The 22,684-nt window shown below is 37.9% G+C and overlaps 1 protein-coding gene across 1 annotated transcript; it reads left to right on the plus strand.

Annotated features, from left to right (window-relative positions):
* Positions 1–41: 41 nt before the first annotated feature.
* Positions 42–22,551, plus strand: PPP2R3C (protein phosphatase 2 regulatory subunit B''gamma). Its single transcript, XM_032871281.1, has 13 exons — positions 42–257; positions 5,219–5,346; positions 7,601–7,705; positions 8,516–8,628; positions 9,355–9,452; positions 10,848–10,918; positions 12,838–12,970; positions 13,384–13,439; positions 13,517–13,592; positions 14,248–14,384; positions 16,849–16,986; positions 19,519–19,578; positions 22,245–22,551. Exons 1-13 carry the CDS (start codon positions 209–211, stop codon positions 22,431–22,433), a joined length of 1,353 nt encoding a protein of 450 aa, XP_032727172.1. The 5' UTR covers positions 42–208; the 3' UTR covers positions 22,434–22,551.
* The last annotated feature ends 133 nt before the right edge of the window (positions 22,552–22,684 follow it).

Consider the following 22,684-nt stretch of genomic DNA (forward strand, 5'->3'; position numbering starts at 1 on the left):
GGCGTTCCCCGCTGTTAACGTGATCGCCGTTTTCTCCGCAGTAGCTATCTTGGGTTTCTGCCTGGTTAGCCCACTTCCGCCCGTGTCCAAGATGGCGCTCGAGCGTTCCTGACCTTTACGGGGTTGGGCGGTGATTGCAGTCTGAGCTAGTAGGGGGTGGAGCAGTTAGTGAAAGGCAAATGCAGGAGCTACTGTGCGGGAGTCAGCGATGGACTGGAAAGAAATTCTTCGCCGGCGGTTAGCGTCGCCCAGCACAGGTACCTACAGTGAGTTTGGGAGGGGCTGCTCGCAGAGTTAGGTCGGCCCTAAACTCAAGCAGGTAGTGGGGAGGTCGGGGAGGAGCAGCCTCTGGGAGCCGCACTTCACGCTTCTATAAAAGCTCTCTTGACAAAGGCAGATGGGACGTGATTTAGGGGTACTGAGAGGTTTGACCCACACTTCCCGCGAAAAGGTTTGCAGGAATGAAGAACTATCTTAGCACTCACTTACGTGGCCTTGACTAAGGCTTTTGAGGGATAATTGAGGACCCCGGTTCCAACCGTTCTTCGATCCTACTACAACCTATAATCCACTGATTGATCTTAATGCTTTTTTTACTAACACACTTTTCACTTCCCTCCTTATGCATTTTAGATTTTATAATCAATTTTTCCTTATTCTTTCCCCCCCTCCTTCACACTTGCTTGTTAACCAGCCTGGCTAAAGCTCTTATTCCACATGTACCCTCGGGGCAGCCGAAAGTGGCTGGAGAAAAACGGAACCGTGGTAAATTGTCTCACTTTGAATTCCTGTCCACTAACCTAAAGCAAGTGTCTCGGTTATTCATTTGCACGTATTCCGCGTTTCCCTCCGTATTCATTCTCCTACACTCTAAGGCAGTTTTCATCTTCCAGACCTCTAGTTTTCCAGTATGTGCTATCTACTCCTTATCTTTAGTTGATGAGCTTGTGTATATATTTGAGAAAGTGCAAAGAAAAAACCTCACCTGTTCCCACTTACCATTTCTATCAGCCTTTTCCCCACCATAGATCCCCATATACTTTGCCTTTACTGTTCAAAATGAACTGTCCATACTCGTATTTGAGACAATTCCTCCACTCCAACAGCAGATCGCGTTCCCTTTCTTTTATTCACTGACTTCACTCTGTTCTTACCTTCTCTCTCATATATCATCAAGTTTTTCTTCTCCACTGGATCATTTGAATCAGCTTTGACAAACGTGCTGTAATATACTCCATGTAAGAAATATCATTTCAGGGGCGCCTGGGTGGCTCAGTGGGTTAAAGCCTCTGCCTTTGACTCAGGTCATGATCCCAGGGTCCTGGGATCAAGCCCCTCATGAGGCTCTCTGCTCAGCAGGGAGCCAGCTTTCCCTCCCCTCCCCCCGCCTGCCTCTCTGCCTACTTGTGATCTCTGTCAAATAAATAAATAAAATCTAAAAAAAAAAAGAAAGTCACCTGTACTTGTACTTTCTCCTCTCCTCTCCTTTTTTTTTTTTTTTTTTTTTGGCTGTCCAAAAAAGGTATTTTTATTGAAGTAAATTTGCTTTATTTTTTTTTAACTTTTATTTAAATTCAATTACTTAACATATAATGTGTTACTGGTTTCAGAGGTACAGGTTTGTGATTCATCAGTCTTATATAATACCCAGTGTTCATTATATCCCATGCCCTCCTTAGTGTATATCACCCAGTTACCCCATCCCTCCATCCTCCCTTTCCTCTAGCAACCCTGTTTGTTTCCTGTGATTAAAAGTCTCTTATGTTTTTTCTCCCTCTCTGGTTTCATCTTGTTTCCTTTTTCCTCTCTTCCCCTATGATCCTCTGTTTTGTTTCTTAAATTCTGCATATGAGTGAGATATAATTGTCTTTCTCTGATGACTTATTTCGCTCAGGATAATACCCTATAATTCCATCCACATCATTGCAAATGGCAAGATTTCATTTTTGATGGCTGTGTAATAATCCATGATATATATACCATATCTTCTTTATCCATTCATCTGTCAGTGGACATCTGAGCTCTTTCCATAGTTTAGTTATTGTGGACATTGCTGCTATAAACACTGGGATGCATGTGTCCCTTAAGATCACTACATTTGTATTTTTGGGGTAAATACCACTCCATTGCATCTGCATTATGTACCAAGTACTATTCTAGGCTATAGCAGTAAACAAAACAGACAAAAGTCTTTGTCCTTGTGGTTCTTGGGCTTTAGTGTTGGGAGAGATGATAAATAATAAGCAAATCATTTTGGTTGTACAACTTGTATTTAAGGCTGTTTTCTTCATCAGTGTGCCAGATCCCATTTTTGCTACTCAGAGTTGTATTCCTGCAGTTGTCCCCTCTCTCCTGCATCAGTTTTTCTTTCTCAGGCATTCCTATCACTGTATGAACATGGTGGTATTTCTCTCACCCTAAAGAAACTTCTACCTCTACCTATGCCTCACTTCCCTGCTCCCCTTACAGCAATGCTTGTTAGAAGAAGTGTTGATTAAATCTGTGCTGTAATTACTGCTTGTCAAGATCATCAGTGATCTCCATTGCTATTCTAGTGGTCAGTTTTTAGTCCTCACTTTACTTGGCCTGCTGGCATTCCCTGCCAGGATATGGTAGTTGGCTCTCCCCCTAAACATACTTTCCTCTCTTGGTTTCTGGGAGTCATACTCCCTCAGTTTTCTTCCCACCCCACCAGTCATGCCTTCTCAGTCTTTGTTTTCTTCTCCCCAGCAACTCAGCATTGGAGTGCCCAAAAGCTAAGGAAGTCCTTGGTCAGCTTCTGTTCTCTATCTATACTCACCTTCATGGTGAAATTAGCCATTCTTATGGCTTTAAATAATGCATATTTGCTCTTGTCACCTAAATTTATATCTCCACTTTCCAAATGCCAGATTCATATATTTCATTGCCTACTTGACATGGCTATTTGTCAAGTGGCCATGTCAGGTGACTCTAATAGGTATCTTAATCCTAAACTTGTCCAAAACTGAACTCCTGGTCTCCTTTCTAACTTGCTTACCTGTTACTTTCCCCATCTGCTCAGATCAAAACCTTTGGAGATCTCTTCAACTGTTCTTTTTGTCTGATACCCACATGCAGTTGTCTGCAAATCCTGAGAATAAGAAAATATATCCAGAATATTTACTCCTAACTACCTCTATTGCAGCCACCACAATCCACGGCCATCACCATCTGTCACCTGGACATTAGCCTCCTAATTGCTGCTGTTGGCTCTCTCCCTCACCAGAATAAAAGCCAGGGTCTTTCTAATGACCCAGTGGCCTTGACTCTCATTACCTGCCTTCCCTCATCTACTCTTTCCTCTGGCTCACTCTGCTGCAGCCACACTGGCTGCGTCCTTCTTTCCTGGATACACCAGGCACACTCCTGTCTTCAGGCCTTGGCGCTGGCTGTGTCCTTGCCTGGTATGCACTTCCCCCTGTTTATCTGCATAGACTGCTTCCTTGCCTTCTTCAAATTTTTTGCTCAGTTTCATCTCAGTGAGGCTTTCCCTGACACTGTACTGAAAGCCATATGTAGGTATGGACACATGTGTACATGTCCACTCGTACTTATACTTGCTTGTCCCTAGAATAGTTGAATGAAAAAGAATAAGTGAAATCATGAAAATGACTCCAGGGATTTGGGCTGGGGTGACTAGATGAATACCACTAACTGGGATGGAAATGTGGAATTAGAAGAAGAATAGTAAGGTGAGGGATGGGAAAATTATTTTAGATATGTTGGAGGTGAGGATGAAAATATTTTGTTTTGAATGTATGAATTTAAAGTTCAAGAACAATGTCTGGGTTAGTGACATACATTTGGGACTCAGAAGCCAAACTACTAAGTTGAAATGAAGAAAAAAGATTAACAAAAAAGAAATGGCCAGAAAATAAGAATAAACAGTTAAGGTTAAAAATTAACTTGGCACATGCAGCAGAAATGCAGGGGAACGGCTCTGGCACATTGGAAAGAAGTGAGACCAGGAGAAGGAAAACAGACTATTGAGAAAATAGGTCACAGATCTGAAGATTTCAGTAAGGCTGACGTGTAGGTATCAGGACAGGTTTTGAATAACCAGGAGAGAAAAATTATCTGAGAGTGTATTTAAGTTTAGTATATTTAGGAGCAGATAAGACCTGTGGTCTTGCCATGGATCCGAGTGACAGAGGTGACCCCTCTTAAGAGCTGAGGGGTCACGGTTACTCATAAACATTTATGCTTCCTTGACGATTGCAGGACCTTGAGCTGAAAAACAATGTGCGCCAGTTGCTGTGGTCAATACACAGTGCAGGGGACGGACTGAAGGAGACAGCTATAGGCCAGTAGCAGGCCAGCTGGGGGCTAAGAGCAGCCTGAGATGGAAGAGGTTTCCATTACGTAGAGGAACAGTGATTGCAAGGATGAAACTTCATGAGGTCAAGGGCTGCATCTGTTTTCTCACCATGCTAGCCCTAGTGTCTAGTACTGTTCTGTACACAGTAGGTGCTCAAGAAGTACTTTTGATGGAATGAATCATGAACATACCAGAAGTCTGGAAGAAAGTGACTTGAGGAAGACACAAGTATAGTTACAAAAAGAAGTAGAGGGAGCAACTAAGATGTGATTGAAGATGCAGGGGAGGCTCTTCCAGTTCTTGGTGCTTCAAGAAAATGAATGTACATGTTCAGTGTATAAGCACAATTTTGAATGTCTTTTTTGCACGGTAATTACACCATAGTAAAAACAAATACTGATTTTAAGGGGTGCCTGGGTAGCGCAGTTGGTTTGAGCACCCATCTCCTGATTTTGGTTGAGTTCATGATCTCAGGGTCGTGAGATTGAGCCCCGTGTTGGGTTCCGCACTGGGTGTGGGGTCTGCTTAAGATTATCTCTCTTTCGGGGCGCCTGGGTGGCTCAGTGGGTTAAAGCCCCTGCCTTCAGCTCAGGTCATGATCCCAGAGTCCTGGGATCGAGCCCCGCATCGAGCCCGGCATTGGGCTCTCTGCTCGGCAGGGAGCCTGCTTCCGCCTCGCTGCCTGCCACTCTGCCTTCCTCTCTGCCTACTTGTGATCTCTGTCTGTCAAATAAATAAATAAAATCTTTAAAAAAAAAAAAAAAAGATTATCTCTCTCTTCTTCTCCTCTTCCCCCTCTTCTCTCTCTCTAAAAAAATAAGTAGGTAAAAATACTGATTTTGAAAATGCTCTTCCCCCTTCAATCTGTTTTGTTACCAGAAAAAAAAAGTGAACAAGAATTAAAAGATGAAGAAATGGATTTGTTTACCAAATACTACTCAGAATGGAAAGGGGATAGAAAAAGCACAAATGAATTCTATAAGACCATTCCCCGGTTTTATTACAGGGTAAGTGGTATCTAAGCAAATGTCTCATGGAGTTTATAAATGAAATGTTAACTCTTAAAATGGGATCAGAATCTTTTATATAAATAAATAGAGGTTATATCTTAAATTTTATATATTCTTGTATTTGATCTTACTGTTTTGAAATTGATAAAATCTCAAGTTGCTTTTTCTTTTAAATCTCAAGTTTTGATATAAATTGGTATAAGAACACAAAGTTGTTACTTGGCCCCCTTTTTCTGATTTACAGGCTTTTCCTTCCTATTTTTTCTTACGGATATTAGCAGTAGGTATTCTGTTGGATCATGTGTCTAGGTTAACTTGGCTGATTACCATTTTTAACTTTGTCTTTTACCCATGTTCTTAAGGTGTAATACATTTTGCTCAAGGTTAAACTGAAAAATAGATTAAAATGGAAAACTTGAAGAGTTGTACTTACGTTTGCTTGTGCCAAAACCATAAAGAACTCCTTGAAAGAGAGTATAGAAGACAGGAAGACCTTAAGAAAGCTACTTACAGCTGAAATTGAAGGCCACTGAAAGAATAAGATCTATTTAGTATTATGTAAGATGTGACCACTATAGAAAAGTTAACTGTGAAATTTTAGCTGCATGTCTCTTAATTTTCTACCTTCTAAACTCAATTTTAACATTATTTACAAAGATAATAAATGTTGTTTTGCTTATATTTAGGGGCAATGTATTAATATAAGTGAATTATCTAGATAGTTGTAACATTTCTTCAAGTACAAGCCTTTTCCAAGTGAACCATTTTTATTGGAAACCTTTCTGTAATACTATTTCCCAGTCTTTTGAGAGTTATATGACTACAGGTGCCTAGCTGCCCTAGGGTCAGTAGAGCATATGATTCTTGATCTTGGGATATGAGTCCAAGCCCCATGTTGGGTGTAGAGATTATTTAAAAATAAAATCTTTAAAAAAATTATATGACTAATCCACATTTGTCATGGAAAAGAGAAAAAATAGCTGATATTTTCCCATAACATTGCACAGAGATGTAAATAAATATTTCTACATGAATCCTTCTCCATACCTCTGTGTACACGTGTTTAATAACAGTGGGATCATATCATATGTACTTCTCCCACTTTATGCATTTCACACTTTCTTAAACAGAGTCCACTAGACAATTGAAAACCTTTTATAGTCTAGGGGAGCAGGAAGGGAATTGATGTTTATTGAGTGCCGATGTACTTCAGAGCACTTTATATTCATGATCTCATTTAATCAGGATTATGAAATAGTATCTTACCCAGAAACAACCCTTAGATGTTGACATGACCCCATTTCTGAACCAAGGACTCAACTTTCCTGTACTGGAAGTACCAGTACCAACCTTTTGATCTCCCCTGTGGTTCCTGAGGAATTCCTTTTACCCCATTTCTGTCTCTTCCTTCTCTCTGTGACCTCTTCCAGATCCCACATGGTCTCCTGTCTGCAGATGTGGATTTGTGGAATGTTCTTCTGTTTCTTCTCTCTCTCTCTTCCCACTGCTTTGGAGAAACCACCTGCCATCTTTAGTTACCACTTCTCTCCTTGGCTGATTAGCTGGTTGACTAGCCAGTGGAGCACGATCACAGTCTCAGCCCCAGCCTTACCTTCTAATGCTTCCTCCTTTTCCATTCCTTTGGATGGGAGGGATGGCATCTTAGTTCTTGGAAATGAAAGAACAAATTTGACTATGGTTGCTTAGCTAGGTTTAACGGGGCTGAGTTACAGACAACAAAGAAATCCTCGAAGCAAATTGTTTGAGGTTGAGCTGGAATTAGTCATTTTAAAGCCCTGTTTATGGAAATCACCCCAGCGAGCAGACTGTCTGCCTAGGAGGTGAATATAACAGACCTGGGCTTGACCGTCTCCAAGAAGTAAGATCATTCAAGCTCAAAAGGCATACTTTGCTAAGACCGTATATCTTCAGTTAGTTCTAATTTAATTCTTTGTCAGTCTAAAGTTAGAGTGGAAAGAGTGCTCTAAGAATATAAAATCAAACTTGGGCTAGACAATTAGCTCTTTCTAGGCAGGGATCTGGCCTTACTGATCATTGAGTTCTCTCTGGATCTCTTTTTGTTAAATGAACTTTCTGAATGAATGATAACTTGAAGTTAAGCAAAATTGAGATACAAAACATAATTTGAGGCAATGCAATATGTAGTTACTTTATGAGACCCAGTATATTTTACATAATCCAATAATAGTCTAGAATTGAAGTGTAAAAATTAACTCTAGTGTATTTTTAGCTGCCAGCTGAAGATGAAGTCTTACTACAGAAATTAAGAGAGGAATCCAGAGCTGTCTTTCTGCAGAGGAAAAGCAGAGAACTGTTAGATAATGAAGAATTACAGGTAAGAAAAGGATTAAAGGTTGCTTTGGACCTTAGCCATTTTTTTGTTTGTACTAAAGTCATACAGGACCTCAGGGTGTCTTAATGGAGCCACAGCTGTCGAGTGGGTGAACACAACAGGCCCTGGAGCAGTGAGTCCTACCAAAATCAACTGCAGAGCTTGCCTGGGCAGCAGCTCCCCAAGATCTTGTTTTGTTTTGTTTTGTTTTGTTTTTAAGTCCCTACATGATTGTAATGTGAGGCCAATGTTGAGAAACACTACTATAGGGTCAGACTTTGGGGGTTCACATCCTAGCCATGCTCTGTGACCTTGGGCAATGGACTTAACATTTCTGTGCTTCAGTTGTCATCTGTGACGTAGGGATAATAGTATCTATCTGCATCACAGTTATATGGATTAAAGAGGTACTATATCGTGGGGGGGTGGGATAACTGGGTGATGGACATTAAGGAGGGCACATGTTGTGATGAGCTCTGGGTGTTCTGTGCAACTAATGAATCGTTGAACACATCAGAAACTAATGATGTACTATATGTTGGCTAATTGAACACAATAATTTTAAAAAGCTTAAATAAAAAATAAAAAATAAATAAAGAGGTTCCATATATGAAAACTTTAAACTTGGGCATTCAGTAAACGCCAGCTATTTGTATTATGTTATTAGTAATCAAAAGGGTAATAGGGAATGAGATTCATCTTACTATTAAATCTCTACTATCAGACTATCATTTTAATGGAAATAACACATTTAACTGATGTTAAATTTTGTTTTATTAACTATAACATCTTCATTTCTGGAATTCGCCTAAGAACTTATGGTTTTTGCTGGATAAGCACCAGACACCGCCTATGATTGGAGAGGAAGCAATGATTAATTATGAAAATTTTCTAAAGGTTGGTGACAAAGCTGGACCAAAGTGCAAGTAAGTTTCATTAAGTATAATTAACAAAGGAGTATGTTATGTTAAGCATTTGAAATGCCAGAAATAATGTCAATGAAAATATAAGTCAATTGTGTGACAGTTTGAGTCCTTTCAGTTATTAATAAAATTTAAAAATTATTTAGTCAAGCAAAACTTCATTGGTATGAAGTTATTAAAAGAAAGAAGTGGTTTAGAAGGAAAAAATGAAATGAGATGGGATCCGGAGGGAGCAAACCATAAGAGACTCAATCTCAAAAAACAAACTGAGGGTTGCTGGGGACTAGGGAGTAGGGGTAAGGAGAGGGTGGCTGGGTTATGGACATTGGAGAGGTTATGTCCTATGGTGAGTGCTGTGAAATATGTAAGCCTGATGATTCACAAACCTGGACCCCTGGGGCAAATAATACATTATATGTTAATAAAAATAATAGTTTATAATATAGTGTATTTATATACTATACAACTATATCTATATATATATCTATATATATATATATATAGTACATTTATATACAAGAGTATAGGTTTTCATTCATTTTGGGTTGTTTTAGCCTTTCATAAAGTGATAAAATTCAAAGATGTCTGACAGTATTTTAAGTTTTGAACTGTGGTTCTCACTTTGATTTTTTTCATTTTGGTTTTTAATTGTTTGAATTCATGCAGTTTGCTAATTCAATATGTTTGCTCTGTTGGGAGATAATTTTAATCTTTATTTCCTTCCCTTAGGCAGTTTTTCACAGCAAAAGTCTTCGCAAAACTCCTTCATACAGACTCTTATGGAAGAATTTCTATCATGCAGTTCTTCAATTATGTCATGAGAAAAGGTGATTTCATTTTCATTGTGTTTAAACTCTTATCTGGGAATCAAGGAGGTTTTGGTACATACTTTTACAATATTTCTTCTATGTGAAACAACTCTCTTAGTAAGTTTGAATAAATAGCAGAATTTCTTTCTTTCTTATTTTTTTCTTTTGCAAAAGAACAGAACACACATGAGTCAGGGTTGGAGGGTAGGTGTTGGGACAGAGGGAGACAGAGAATCCCAAGCAGACTCCATGCCCAGCAGGGAGCCCAACACACAGTTGGATATCAGGACCCTGAGACCCTGACCGGAGCCAGAATCAAGAGTGAGATGCTTAACTGAGCCACCCACACACCCCTGAAGAGCAGAATTTCTTATTTCTTACCTTTGGATGCAGATTTATTTTTTATTTTTCTGATTCTCTCCTGGAGGAACTTACTAGAGCCAAGATTTTCTACCATAAATTTGGGTTCATTATTATAAATAACACAAAACAAAAACACGTATCCTAAAGATACTAGCTAAGAGTTATATATTAAAAGCTGAACCAAGAGGGGCACTTGGGTGGCTCAGTGGGTTAAGCCTCTGCCTTTGGCTTAGGTCGTGATCTCGGGGTCCTGGGATCAAGCCCTGCATCAGGCTCCCTGCTTGGCAGGGAGCCTGCTTCCCCCCCACCCCCGCCACCACCTGCCTCTCTGCCTACTTGTGATTTCTGTCAAATTAATAAATAAAATCTTTTAAAAAAGTAAAATAAAATAAAAAATAAAAGCTGAACCAAGAGTTTTAATGTAGTGATTTAAATGATTTTAATTCACTGGTAATTCTGTTTTACCAATATACAGTTGACCCTTGAAGAACACAGAGTTTGGGGCACTAACCTCTCATGTAGTCGAAAATCTGAGTATAAGTTCTGGCTCCCCAAAAACTGAACAGTTAAGAGCCTGTTTTTGGCTGGAAACCTTACCAATAACAAACAGTTGATTAACACGTTTTATATCTTACATGTATTATATACTGTATTCTTACAATAAAGTAAGATAGAAAAAAGAACGTTACTATGAAAATCACGAGATAAGGCATCTGGCTGGCTCAGTCAGTGGAGCATGCAACTCTTGATCTCGGGGCTGTGAGTTTGAGCCCCGTGTAGAATGTAGAAATTACTTAAAAAAAAAAAAAATGAATATTTTGAAGGGCATCAACTTTATTGTCACTTTAGGCAGGGTAGAATTGTTGATATCTGCCATTAATTCTATGGTATATTTTGATACAATTTTAGGGTTACTGGATAAGTAATATATGCGTGTGAAGAAGTATGTAAAGTTACTAGTTTGTCCCTCTAATCTAGCTGTTTATCTCCTTTTATCCATATATATGCTAAAGGACAGATCTTAAAATTACATTATATCTTTATTGTTAGTTTGGCTTCATCAGACAAGAATAGGACTCAGTTTATATGATGTTGCTGGACAAGGATACCTTCGGGAATCTGTAAGTATTAACCTACTTTAATAACTTCTATAGACACAGAATGTTAACAGTAGTTATTACTGAGTGTTGGGATCAAAGGTGATTTTATTTTTCTTTCTCTGATTTTGTTTGTTTTCACAAATAATGTGTTACTAAACATCTTTTAAAATGAATATTGACCCCCCCAAAAGTATATATTGACCACAAAAATCTTTTCTAGATTCTTTTTCTCCACCTTTTGAAAACAGCTTTTCAAAGGAGAAAATTAAAAGAATGTAGTGGGTTTTTTTGTTTTTGTTTTTTTTTTTAAAGATTTTATTTATTTATTTGACAGAGAGAGAGAGATCACAAGTAGGCAGAGAGAGAGGGGGAAGCAGGCTCCCCGCTGAGCAGAGAGCCCGACTTGTGGCTTGATCCCAGGACCCTAGGATCATGACCTAAGATGAAGGCAGAGGCCCAACCCACTGAGCCACCAAGGCGCCCCAAGAATGTAGTGTTTTAACAGGATTAAAAATCATTGAAGAGGGGCACCTGGGTGGCTCAGTGGGTTAAAGCCTCTGCCTTTGGCTCAGGTCATGATCTCGGGATCCTGGGATCGAGCCCCACATCGGGCTTTCTGCTCAGCAGGGAGCCTGCTTCCTCCTCTCTCTCTGCCTACTTGTGATCTCTGTCTGTCAAATAAATAAATTAAAAAAAAAATCATTAAAGAAAGAGGAAAACTTTTCATTATTCCTGAGTGTTACAAATGTTAGCATCAGGAATTTTTCAGGCTTACAAAGAACAGAAAGTTTGATAATGCTTTTAATAAGGGAATATATAATAGGCCATGATTTCCCAAACTCTCAATTTGCAGTGCCCATAGTATCTCAGTAATTTCTGCATAGTGCTTTTAGGTCAAAAGAAATACCTAACAGTTTCATTTATTAGTTCTGAACAATTTGTGAAAGTATTTATTAAGCTTATTATATTAGCCATTTGAAAAAAAAAATACACCTAAGTTGAAAGTAATATTTTTGCTTCGTTCTTAAATTACAAATACTAATGGAAATTGTGCCCATGGGGCACACTGTATGGCCAGTCAATCCTGGCAGTTAAGATTGGACAGTTGTCCTTCACTTCCCATTCCATACTAACTTCTGTGTGGTACTTGCTTTATGACAACCATCAAGAACCTTGCTTCACAAAGATTTATGTCATCAAAAAAGCATGTATCCCCATCAGTGTCGATAATGTGCACTATCTTGAGGTCATAGCTCTAGCTCATAGCCACATCTGTTTTGCACTCTTTGGTGAAGTCATTGTTTCCCTGAAATTTTTTTAATATCCTGCTGCACCCCTGTGAGTTTACTGAAGCATTCCTGGGGCACAGTTTGGGAACTGTTGGTTTAGCCTTCACATTGCTGGTGGGAGTATAAAATAGAGGGGGGAGGTGGGAAGTTTTCTCCTCCCTGCTTGTGCTCTCTCTTGCTATCTCGGTCTCTCTCAAATAAATAAAATCTTTTAAAAAAATTTAAAAGTAAATACAAGATTTTATTTATTTGAGAGAGAGACCAAGCATGAGAAAGCACAGTAGGAGGAGGGGCAGAGGAAGAAGCAGGCACCCCGCTGAGCAGGGGGGCCAATGCAGAGCTCTATCCCAGAACCCTGAGATCAGGCCCAGAGCCACCCAGGCACCCTCTTTTTGTTCCTTTTGATTTTGGAATTATACCAAATATATTGTTTATATATTTGCTTATATATGCTTATTCAAAAATGTTAAAATTGAAACAAAAAGCAAAACAATATAGGTTTTACCACTAACGTAGTTATGATTTTATTTTATCACTAATATACTATTAATGCTGAATAATTTTTAGGACTGAAATTCAGCATTCCAGCGTCTAACAAAGAAACAAGATCGGACAGTTAACTCTTTAATGTTTTGATTTGTTTTCTTTCAGGATTTAGAAAACTATATATTGGAACTTATTCCTACTTTGCCACAATTAGATGGGCTGGAAAAGTCTTTTTACTCCTTCTATGTCTGTACAGCAGTTAGGAAATTCTTCTTCTTTTTAGACCCTCTAAGAACAGGTAAAAGAAAATCTTAGATGTTATAAGGATATTATTCTAAATCTCAATAACTAAAGTCTTGAAAATGTCATTCATTTTTCTACTATGTCATTGCCTTTAATATATAAAGATCTTTTATGATTTATTTGCACCATCTAGAACCAACTTTGTGACAGTGGGCATGTCACGTAACTTCTTAGTTTCTTCATCTCCAAAGTGATGTATGAACTGGATAAACATTGACTCCTTCTGGTTCTAAGAAACCAGTTATTCTGAAATGATTTGCTATCCAAGATATGTAATATACTGGAGAGCTGTTCTTGATGAAAGATATGAAGCTTTAAAATATCAATTGTGTGATTACTCTTCTAAAATAATGCCTTTATATTGAGTTCCTCTTTTTTAAAAAATGAAACTGTGTTTGTTCTTTAAAGGGAAGATTAAAATTCAAGATATTTTAGCATGCAGCTTCCTAGATGATTTATTGGAGGTAAATATGTTTTTTAAATACCTAATTAAACCACTTGACAGTTACTATCTTCTAATTATGTCTCTGTGTTTATTTAGTTAAGGGATGAGGAACTGTCCAAGGAGAGTCAAGAAACTAATTGGTTTTCTGCACCTTCTGCCCTAAGGGTATATGGTATGGTTCTTGTCATAATGCTAAAATTTGAATGATCCATTCTTCAGTTAATTAGCGTTCAAAGGGCAGTTTTATACATAGGCTTATTTACCTTAGGATGAAAGTATTCTAATTACTTTAAGAGCTAGTATTCTAGGTTACTAAAATTTACTTGTCATTTTCTTACTCTTTAACAGAATGTAATTTGATCCTTTCTTGTTGACTCAGGAGCATCATTATGAACATCAGTCATTATCTTGCATTGTGATAAAATGCCACTGCTGTCAGCGTCCACAGTGGCAAGTGTTCTTAGGACTGTTTGCTTTTTCCTTTAATTTCATTAGTATGCTCCATTATTCTCTTGGGTGGTCTTCGGATTCCTTTTGGCATCCTTGATCTCTGCTTTCAAGAGCCAGCATGTCAGTGTTTTTTATTCAACCCCTGTCTCTAATTTTTAAACCTAGGAAAGTTCTAAAAGTTTGCAAACTGAAAACAGATAGTGATGGCAATAGCCCAAAGGCCATGGGGACTGTGGTGATAGAGAGTGCAGGGCACTACCCTAATATAGATTGAAGATCAAAGTATTAACCAATAAAAAGAACTTCTGGTGTTTATTCTTTTGTCCTCAGATTTTTATTTTGGTCATAAATGTCTTTTTATCATTTTTCTTCCCAAGGCCAGTATTTGAATCTTGATAAGGATCACAATGGTATGCTCAGTAAAGAAGAACTCTCCCGCTATGGAACAGCAACCATGACCAATGTCTTCTTAGATCGCGTTTTCCAGGAGTGTCTCACTTATGATGGAGAAATGGTAGTAGTTTAAATGTGATAAGTTTTAAAAATTTAGGCTCCCACAGTTTTCACAAACCTTTCCCTTGATGTGATACAGCATTATTTTTATATCAGTATCTTTAAAAATCTGAACTAATCAAATTGTGAATTTTGGAGCCTTTAATCTTAAGGTAAATTTTCTTAAAAACATTATGGACTCAGGACAAATATAAAATTTTAATAGTTTTTTCATTTCATTATCAGTGTATCTCTCTTTTTAATGTTTCAAGTTCTGTTTAAATTCCAGTTAGTTAACATGTAGTGTAATATTAAGAATTTAGTGATTCAAAAAAAAAAAAAAGAATTTAGTGATTCATCACTTACTACAGCACCCAATCCTCATCCCAACAAGTGCCCTCCTTAATATCCATCACTCTTTTAGCCCATCTCCCCTGCCCACCTCCCCCTAAGGAGTATGGATTTGGGGAGAAAAAAAAAAATCTGAAAAATTGGCAAATCCTATTGACTCTTTTCATGTAGATAGTTCATTAAATTTCCAGATCAGATAGTGTACTACAGATGCTGTGATTTAAATCTAAGAATCAAGTTGTATTTCTTTCTGTAAGTGGCTGTATTAATAGCTACTGATTAACATGCCCTGTCCTCTTACCACAACAATGCACAATACTTAAGGAAATTCTACCTAGTATTTTTTTTTAAAGATTTTATTTATTTATTTGACAGAGATCACAAGTAGGCAGAGAGGCAAGCAGAGAGAGAGAGGAGGAAGCAGGCTCCCTGCTGAGCAGAGAGCCCAATGTGGGGTCTGATCCCAGGATCCTGGGATCATGACCTGAGCCAAATGCAGAGGCTTAAACCCACTGAGCTACCCAGGTGCCCTTCTACCTAGCATTTTAAAATCACCATCCTTGCTATTAAAAACATGTGTTAAGGATGTGATAAATTATCAAACCAATGACACTTAAGAAATGCTCATATTGTCAGAAGAGAATTGGTGTTTTAGGTTTTATCACTTAGCTTGAATAGCAGTTTTCTAAACACCATTTTTAACTAGCAGTATGGGAAAAAGGGGGTACTCTGCTTTGTGACTCCTACAGCTGTCTACAGTCGACAATGAGGAGCTTGTAGCTTGTAGTGGACTAATGACTTCTGGTGAATACAGTCAGAGGCTACAGCTATGGATGGAGTTAGACCGTGATGAAGCTGCATCTCTTTAGCTCTTTATACTGCAATTCACACAAAAGGAATTCTTAATCTTAGCCTAAAAAACTACGAGAATATAAAATTTCTTCTAAGTGTAATATCCAAAGTGTTCTTTTCACCGTGCAAAAAAAGTAATGACTATCCCTTTTTTGTAGAGAAAGCTTTCTGTTTTCTTCATGTCTTTCTGGCTTTCATTTGTGCTTTTTTGCCTTTTGGATGAGAACAGTTTCAGTTCACCGTATAATATTGGGTATTTTTAAGATGGCTTATTATTATTCTTTTTTTTTTTAAAGATTTTATTTATTTATTTGACAGACAGAGATCACAAGTAGGCAGAGAGGCAGGCAGAGAGAGAGAGAGGGAAGCAGGCTCCCTGCTGAGCAGAGAGGCCGATTCCGGGGCTTGATCCCAGGACCCTGAGATCATGACCTGAGCCGAAGGCAGAGGCTTTAACCCACTGAGCCACCCAGGGGCCCCGGCTTATTATTATTCTTATCTGATTTTAAAATGTTTAAATATTTCAAAATAACTATTTAAATATACTGTTGTATTCATTCCAGATAAACTGTTTGTTTTTTTTTTTTACAAACTTATCACATTGAAAGGAAGATACTAATTTAGTGGCATTGTATAATAGCTTAGTCATTGTCCTATCTACTTCAAAGGCATAATAAAATAAAATTACTTCTTAAGACAGCAACTCTCTCATAAGAAAATGAGCTATATCCCCAAACTGTCCTATACAGATTAACTGCTTTATAGAATTTCTAGAAACCAATATTAAGTATACAAATGTATATCTCATTTCATATTTTTTTAAAAATTGCCATTTTTATGAGAGACTCTTGACTGGGAAACAGTTGTGGAAGGGGAGGTAGGTGGGGGGGATGGGGTAATGGGGTGATTGGCAGTATCATGTGAAGAGCACTGAGTGTTATATGCAACTAATGGTGTACTATAAATTGGCTAATTGAGGAACACCTGGGCGGCCGAGTCAGTTAAGCATCTGCCTTCAGCTCAGGTCATGATCCCAGGGTCCTGGGATCAAGTCTCACATCGGGAGCCTGCCACTTCCTCTGCCCCTCCCCCTGCTCATGATCTCTCTCTCTCTCACTCTGTCTCTCAAATAAATAAAATCTTTAAAAAATATGTTGGCTAATTGAATTTAAATTTTAAAAATTGCCATCTTTGATTGTAAAATAGCTTTAAATCATTAGATATTCAATTGAAAAGTTAATTCCAAACAAGACTTCTAACGAATGTCATCTTCTTTTCTACAGGACTATAAAACCTACCTGGACTTTGTTCTTGCGTTAGAAAACCGAAAAGAACCGGCAGCTCTGCAGTATATTTTCAAATTACTTGATATTGAGAACAAAGGATATCTGAATGTCTTTTCACTTAATTACTTTTTTAGGGTAAGTCTCATTTGTGTAAACGAGTCATTGTTCCTTAAGATAATATTATACTTAAATATACAATATTATATTATACTTATATATATAATATTAAATTGATTTAAATTATCTAGGCAGTAACAATTTTATCTAATTTGTGATATTTAAGTATAACAAAAGGGTATACTAACAGATTTTATTATTAATATTTTTTAAGTAGCTCCATGCCTGGCATGGAGCCCAACATGGGGCTTGAACTCCCAGCCCTGAGACTAAACCCTGAGCTGAAATCAAGAGTTGAACACTTAATTAACCGACTGAGCCACCCAGACATCCCAATTTACTAACAGATTTTAGAAGAAAATAAGTCTTTTAGTTTTGTTTTCTATTTTTTAAAAATATAAGTAGACTAAAGCAAAGCTGATTTGATTAGTTGTAGAACCTTAAAATGTATAAATATGTGTCAGGGGCTATACTGGCCATTGGAGATACAGACATACATGAGAAATTTTGTGCTTTGGTGATCAAAAACTAGTGTGTAAAATCCTTCAGAAGCTTCAGTTAAACAGTTCAGAAAAGGTAGAAGTTTTGCAGACTTTGGTAGTAGTAGATTCTTTTAAATGCTGTGCTGTAAAAAATAATTATTTAACAATTTTAAAATTATTGTATGCTGCATTTCAGCATGAAAACAGATTTGCTAAAGTTGCTTATTTTGTGTCTTAGGTGGTCTCAGAGAATAATGTGATGAGTTCTGAGAAGGGAAATTTGAATGTATCTTATCTTATGAGCATTCAAATGCACAGGGTGTAAAAATAGGAATGTCTGCCCTTCTAAGACAAATCATTCCTAAATTTGAATGGTGACTTTTCTATTTGGTAGAATAGTTTTGTACAGTAGTATTTCACTATTACCTTATTTCTATGGCTAGTTTTTAGATGACTGATTTTTGGTTAAAATATGGTTAAGAACAGTAGGAAAAATGGCTTTTTTTAAACAATAAAAATGACATTTTCACATCTTTGTCACAAAACATTTTTCCCCAGAGGCTTTTCCTTTTCCATTTAAATATCTGGGATACTTTTAAAATAACTATTTGGTTCTGAGTTTCATAGTATGTAAAATTCATAGTTTTATGTTAAATCCCCTAAAACTTCCGTAATGATTTCCTAGGCAGTAATGACTACCAATATTAGGATAAACTACAGTTGCAGTATTAGGATACATTTTTAAAAAATTGAATCCATGGCTAATCTGAGAGTATAACACCAACTCATCCTATCAATGCCCCACTTCAGGCAGACCTATTAAATGAAAATTCAGTTTTAGAAAAACAAACTAAATATTTTTAGAAATTAAACACTCAACCCTTTTTCTTTTCTTTTCTTTTAAGATTTTATTTATTTGTCAGAGAGAGAGAGAGAGAGCGCAAGAGAGGGAACCCAAGCAGGCGGGGTGGGAAGAGAGAAGCAGGCTTCCCGCAGAGCAGGGAGCCTAATGGGGGTCTTGATCCCAGGACCCTGGGATCATCACCTGAGCCACCCAGGTGCCCCTCATTCCTTTTTCATGAAGAGGTCTTTACAGGATCTTCTCTTAGAATATTAAAATTTTTGTTTTTAAAATATTTTATACACACATTTATTTTATCAAAGTATTTAGGCTTGGTTATATGGGTTAAGGTAAATACTTACTGGTGCTGCATCCTGCAGTCCGAAGCTGTTCGTAGAGTCTTTATCAATACCCCACTGATAAAGCTCGGCCCAGATGGTGCACTCGACCCTGTCTCCAGGTCTGTGGCTCTAGTGGCTGTGAGTATACTCGGATTCTCACCTGCTGCAAAGAGATAACCTGTGCACATGCTGGTATCGGGGGCACCACATACAGAGTAGGCATCTGCAACATATTTATTCTTTACCAAGAATTTTAAGCTTCACATTTTCTAGTGAATGTCTCTCCCCTAAAATACTTACTAGTCCACCTGGATCACAGTAGTTTCTTCCGTTAATAGTTTTTTGTTGTTGTTGTTCTGTTCTGTTTTGTGTTTGTTTGTTAAAGGCTTTGTTATAAAAGAGAGTTTGAGGGAGGCTTACCTCCATTTTTTTTTTTTTTTTTTCCTGTCAAGTATAAGGCATAATACAGGGTGGGAGGCAGAGGTGGCAGATTGGGTGTCTTAAAGAATGGTGAAGGTATGCACAGCATTTCTGGAGAATGCAGGGATCAGGCATAACAGAATAATTGCTAGGCCATGTAAAGGCCCATGGGAGGTTAGAGACCATTCCTATATGGTAGTAACAATCTGTGGCCTTGTATACTTTTTTCTGGAATTCTCAATAGCAAGATAGAGATCTACAAAGGTTGATGGTTATACTGATCATTGTTTAAATTTTGCTGACTGGATGTGAAGCAAGTTCAAGGAAGTTGAGAACATTGGCAAGAGTGGTTGAAATGATAAAGCTTGTGGTCTGATAGGAAAAGATGGGGGACTAGAACGGGCCATGGGACAGGAAGGGGGCTGTGGTATATTTTTTATTTACAGACTTATTCCTACCCATACAGGCCATACAGGAACTCATGAAAATCCATGGACAAGATCCTGTTTCATTTCAAGATGTCAAGGTTACCTTCTCTTTTCTTTTCTTTAAGTAAGCTCTGTACCCAGTGGGGGCTTTTGAACTCTCATGACCCTGAGATCAGGAGACACATGTTCTACCGACTGAGCCAGCCAGGTGCCCCTTACGTGTTCTTTTAATATATGGGATACCAGTTGGGATGCCTGCGTGGCTCAGTCAGTTAAGAGTCTGACTCTTGGTTTTGGCTCAGGTCATGGTCTCAGGGTCCTGGGATGGAGCTCACGTCAGTCTTTGTGGGGAGTCTGTTTCCCCTCCCTCTCTCCCTTTGCCCCTCCCCCTGCTTGTGCACACACGTGCTCTAAGATAAATCTTTTAAAAAATAATATAATAGCAGATAATCATCTATATTAAGTGAAATTTTGTATGAAAGAAACTTACGAATATGAAGTACTGAACTGAACCAAGTATTTGCTGTTATTTATTCTGAACCAAATTTTAATCATTAGAAACTAAAACCACACTTGGAATAATGATTTGCATAGTTTATAATGTTAGCATTATCAGACTGTATTTTCATTGGAAGCATTCATTCATTTTGATTGAAAAGAGAATCAAATATAGCCTGCATCCTTTGGCAGCCTATTCCAGTGTAAAATGAATTTTTAATCTTGGTAACTACAGTTGACCCTTGAACAACACAGGAGTTAGAAGTAATGCCCCTCTCCCATGCAACTGAAAAATCCATGTAGAACTTCTGACTCCCCCAAAAACTTAACTACTCATAGCCTACTGTTGACTGGAAGCTTCACATGAATAATAACATAGCTAACACATATTTTGTATATGTTTAACATACTATAATTCTTAAAAATGGAGCTAGAGAAAAAATGTAACTGAGAATCATCAGAAAAGGAAATGCATTTACAATGTACTGTATTTATCCAAAATATCTACGTCTGGCTGGACCCATGCATTTCTGATCTGTGTTGTTCAAAGGTCAAATGTATTTAGGTTTGGGCACTTTTTTAATCTACTCTTTCAAAGGTCTTACTTGCTTTTGTATTATTAAGGAGCTATCAATCCTACAATATGAAAACTACCACTATTTGAAACACAGGCTAATGCTTCATTTTCGTAGTCAGACTTTCACCAGCTGTAAAAAACCTACAGTACCTAACATAGATTCAGGTTCAGGTTAAGTACTATAATAAAATAGCCCATCTGATTTTAATTAAGTATAAAATAAAGGGCTATTTTAGTTTAATATAAATGAGACAAATCTGAAGCTATTCAACAAACAACCTAAGAACTAGTAATTTTAAATTGCCACTAACCTAGAAAAAGAGGTTTCATAAACATACAGGATTAAGAGCTCATACATTTCATTTACCTGAATTGTTTTAATCTTTTATTTTTTTTTTTTTTTACGATTTTGTTTATTAGAGAGAGGGAGATTGAGAGAACGAGTGGGAGGAGGGGCAGAAGGAGAAGCAGACTCCTTGTGGAGTAGGGGGCCCCACGTGGGGCTTGATCCCAGGACCCTGGGATCATGAACTGAGCTGAAGGCAGACACTTAACCAACTTGAGCCACCCAGGCACCCTTAAAGAGTTATTTTGTTTATTTAGAGAGGGCATGTGCATGTAAGCAGGAGGAGGTGGAGGGACAAGTGGACTCTGCACTGAGTGTGGAGCTTGAGCTCACAACCCTGAGATCATGACCTGAGCCGAAATCGAGTCCAATGCCCAACCGATTGAGCCACCCAGGCAGCCTGAATTGTTCTAATCTTTTTAAAATGTAGTTTGCCTCCTTAAATGCCACTAGATCTTCTGAGTAATTTTACTAAAACATGTACCTAATTCCTTGTAAATACTCATACAGTATACCTCGTAATATAGAAGTATTTTCATCTATTGCAGTAAATTTTAGCACAATTTCATTGTCATTCTGGATGACTATTTCTTTAATATGACTAATTCTTCAAAACTGAACCTCCCCCACCCACCACCCATCTTAAATCCAGGGTATAAAAGGTTGACCTCTATATTGGAAATGAAGTTTGTCATTATCTTGACTTTGGAAGCATTTATGTTTTTAGTTGGAGCTGAGTTTGCACTTAAACCAAGACCATACATCACCACCAATTAAAAGACAATAGAAAAGTTTAGGTTGTAGTCAAAGAATACGTGTATTCAAAGAATGCTGCATTAGTTTTGCCACTAATTTGCTATGTCATTTGGATTAAACTCTGAGCCTCAGTTTCATTCTAAGATGAGGGAGAGTGGGGCACCTGGGTGGCTCAGTAAGTTAGGCATCTGCCTTTAGGTCTGGTCATGATCACAGGGTCCTTGGATGGAGTCTTGAGTCAGGCTCCCTGCTCCACAGGGAGTCTCCTTCTCCTTCTCCCTCTGCCCGCTGCTCCCCCTGCTTGTGCTCTACAGCCCCCTCTGTCAAATAAATAAATAAAATCTTTTTTAAAAAAGGGTGGGGGGAAAAGGGGGATGGATAACTATTATGTACCTAAGGAATCTTTCAGTAAAATTCTGTGATTGTACATAGAGAAAAGGAGATTGCCTGTGTGTGAACTGGAAAGGAAAAAAACTAGAACAAAAAATTTTACATAAGCTCAAGTGCCAGCCTTGTATTTTACATCAAGGTATAATAGAAATTTAGTGAATCAGATAGATTTCATTGTGTTTTTCTCTCTCTCACAGGATGAAATCTTTGACATGGTTAAACCAAAGGATCCTTTGAAAATCTCTCTTCAGGATTTAATCAACAGTAATCAAGGAGACACAGTCACCACCATTCTAATCGACCTGAATGGCTTCTGGACTTATGAGAACAGAGAAGCTCTTGTTGCAAATGACAATGAAAACTCTGCAGACCTTGACGATACATGATCTCTCAAAGATGAGACTGTGTTCATTAAGATAAGCTTAAATGCTGCACACAATACCTTTCAAGCACAATCCTTAGAAATGGCCTAAATAAAACACTTTATATGCCTATAGAACACAACAAATGTTCTGGTTATTGGAATTTTGGTTGCAGTAGTTTGGAAGCAATAGGACCAAATACAGTTTTAGGACGTATTAAATTCTTGTTGCACTTAGCTCAAATATAGCAAGTGTGATTTGATAAAGGTAGGAAT

Source organism: Lontra canadensis, unplaced genomic scaffold (assembly GCF_010015895.1).
Source record: "Lontra canadensis isolate GAN:19392208 unplaced genomic scaffold, GSC_riverotter_1.0 scaffold42, whole genome shotgun sequence".
NCBI classification, from domain to species: Eukaryota; Metazoa; Chordata; class Mammalia; order Carnivora; family Mustelidae; genus Lontra; species Lontra canadensis.

What these genes read in the sequence shown, in the direction of transcription:
- PPP2R3C (XM_032871281.1), top strand. Translation starts at nt 209, where the DNA reads ATGGACTGGAAAGAAATTCTTCGCCGGCGGTTAGCGTCGCCCAGCACA. An exon ending in TTCCCCGGTTTTATTACAGG is followed by an intron (nt 5,347 to 7,600) that starts GTAAGTGGTATC and finishes GTGTATTTTTAG; the next exon opens with CTGCCAGCTGAAGATGAAGT. An exon ending in AAGGATACCTTCGGGAATCT is followed by an intron (nt 10,919 to 12,837) that starts GTAAGTATTAAC and finishes GTTTTCTTTCAG; the next exon opens with GATTTAGAAAACTATATATT.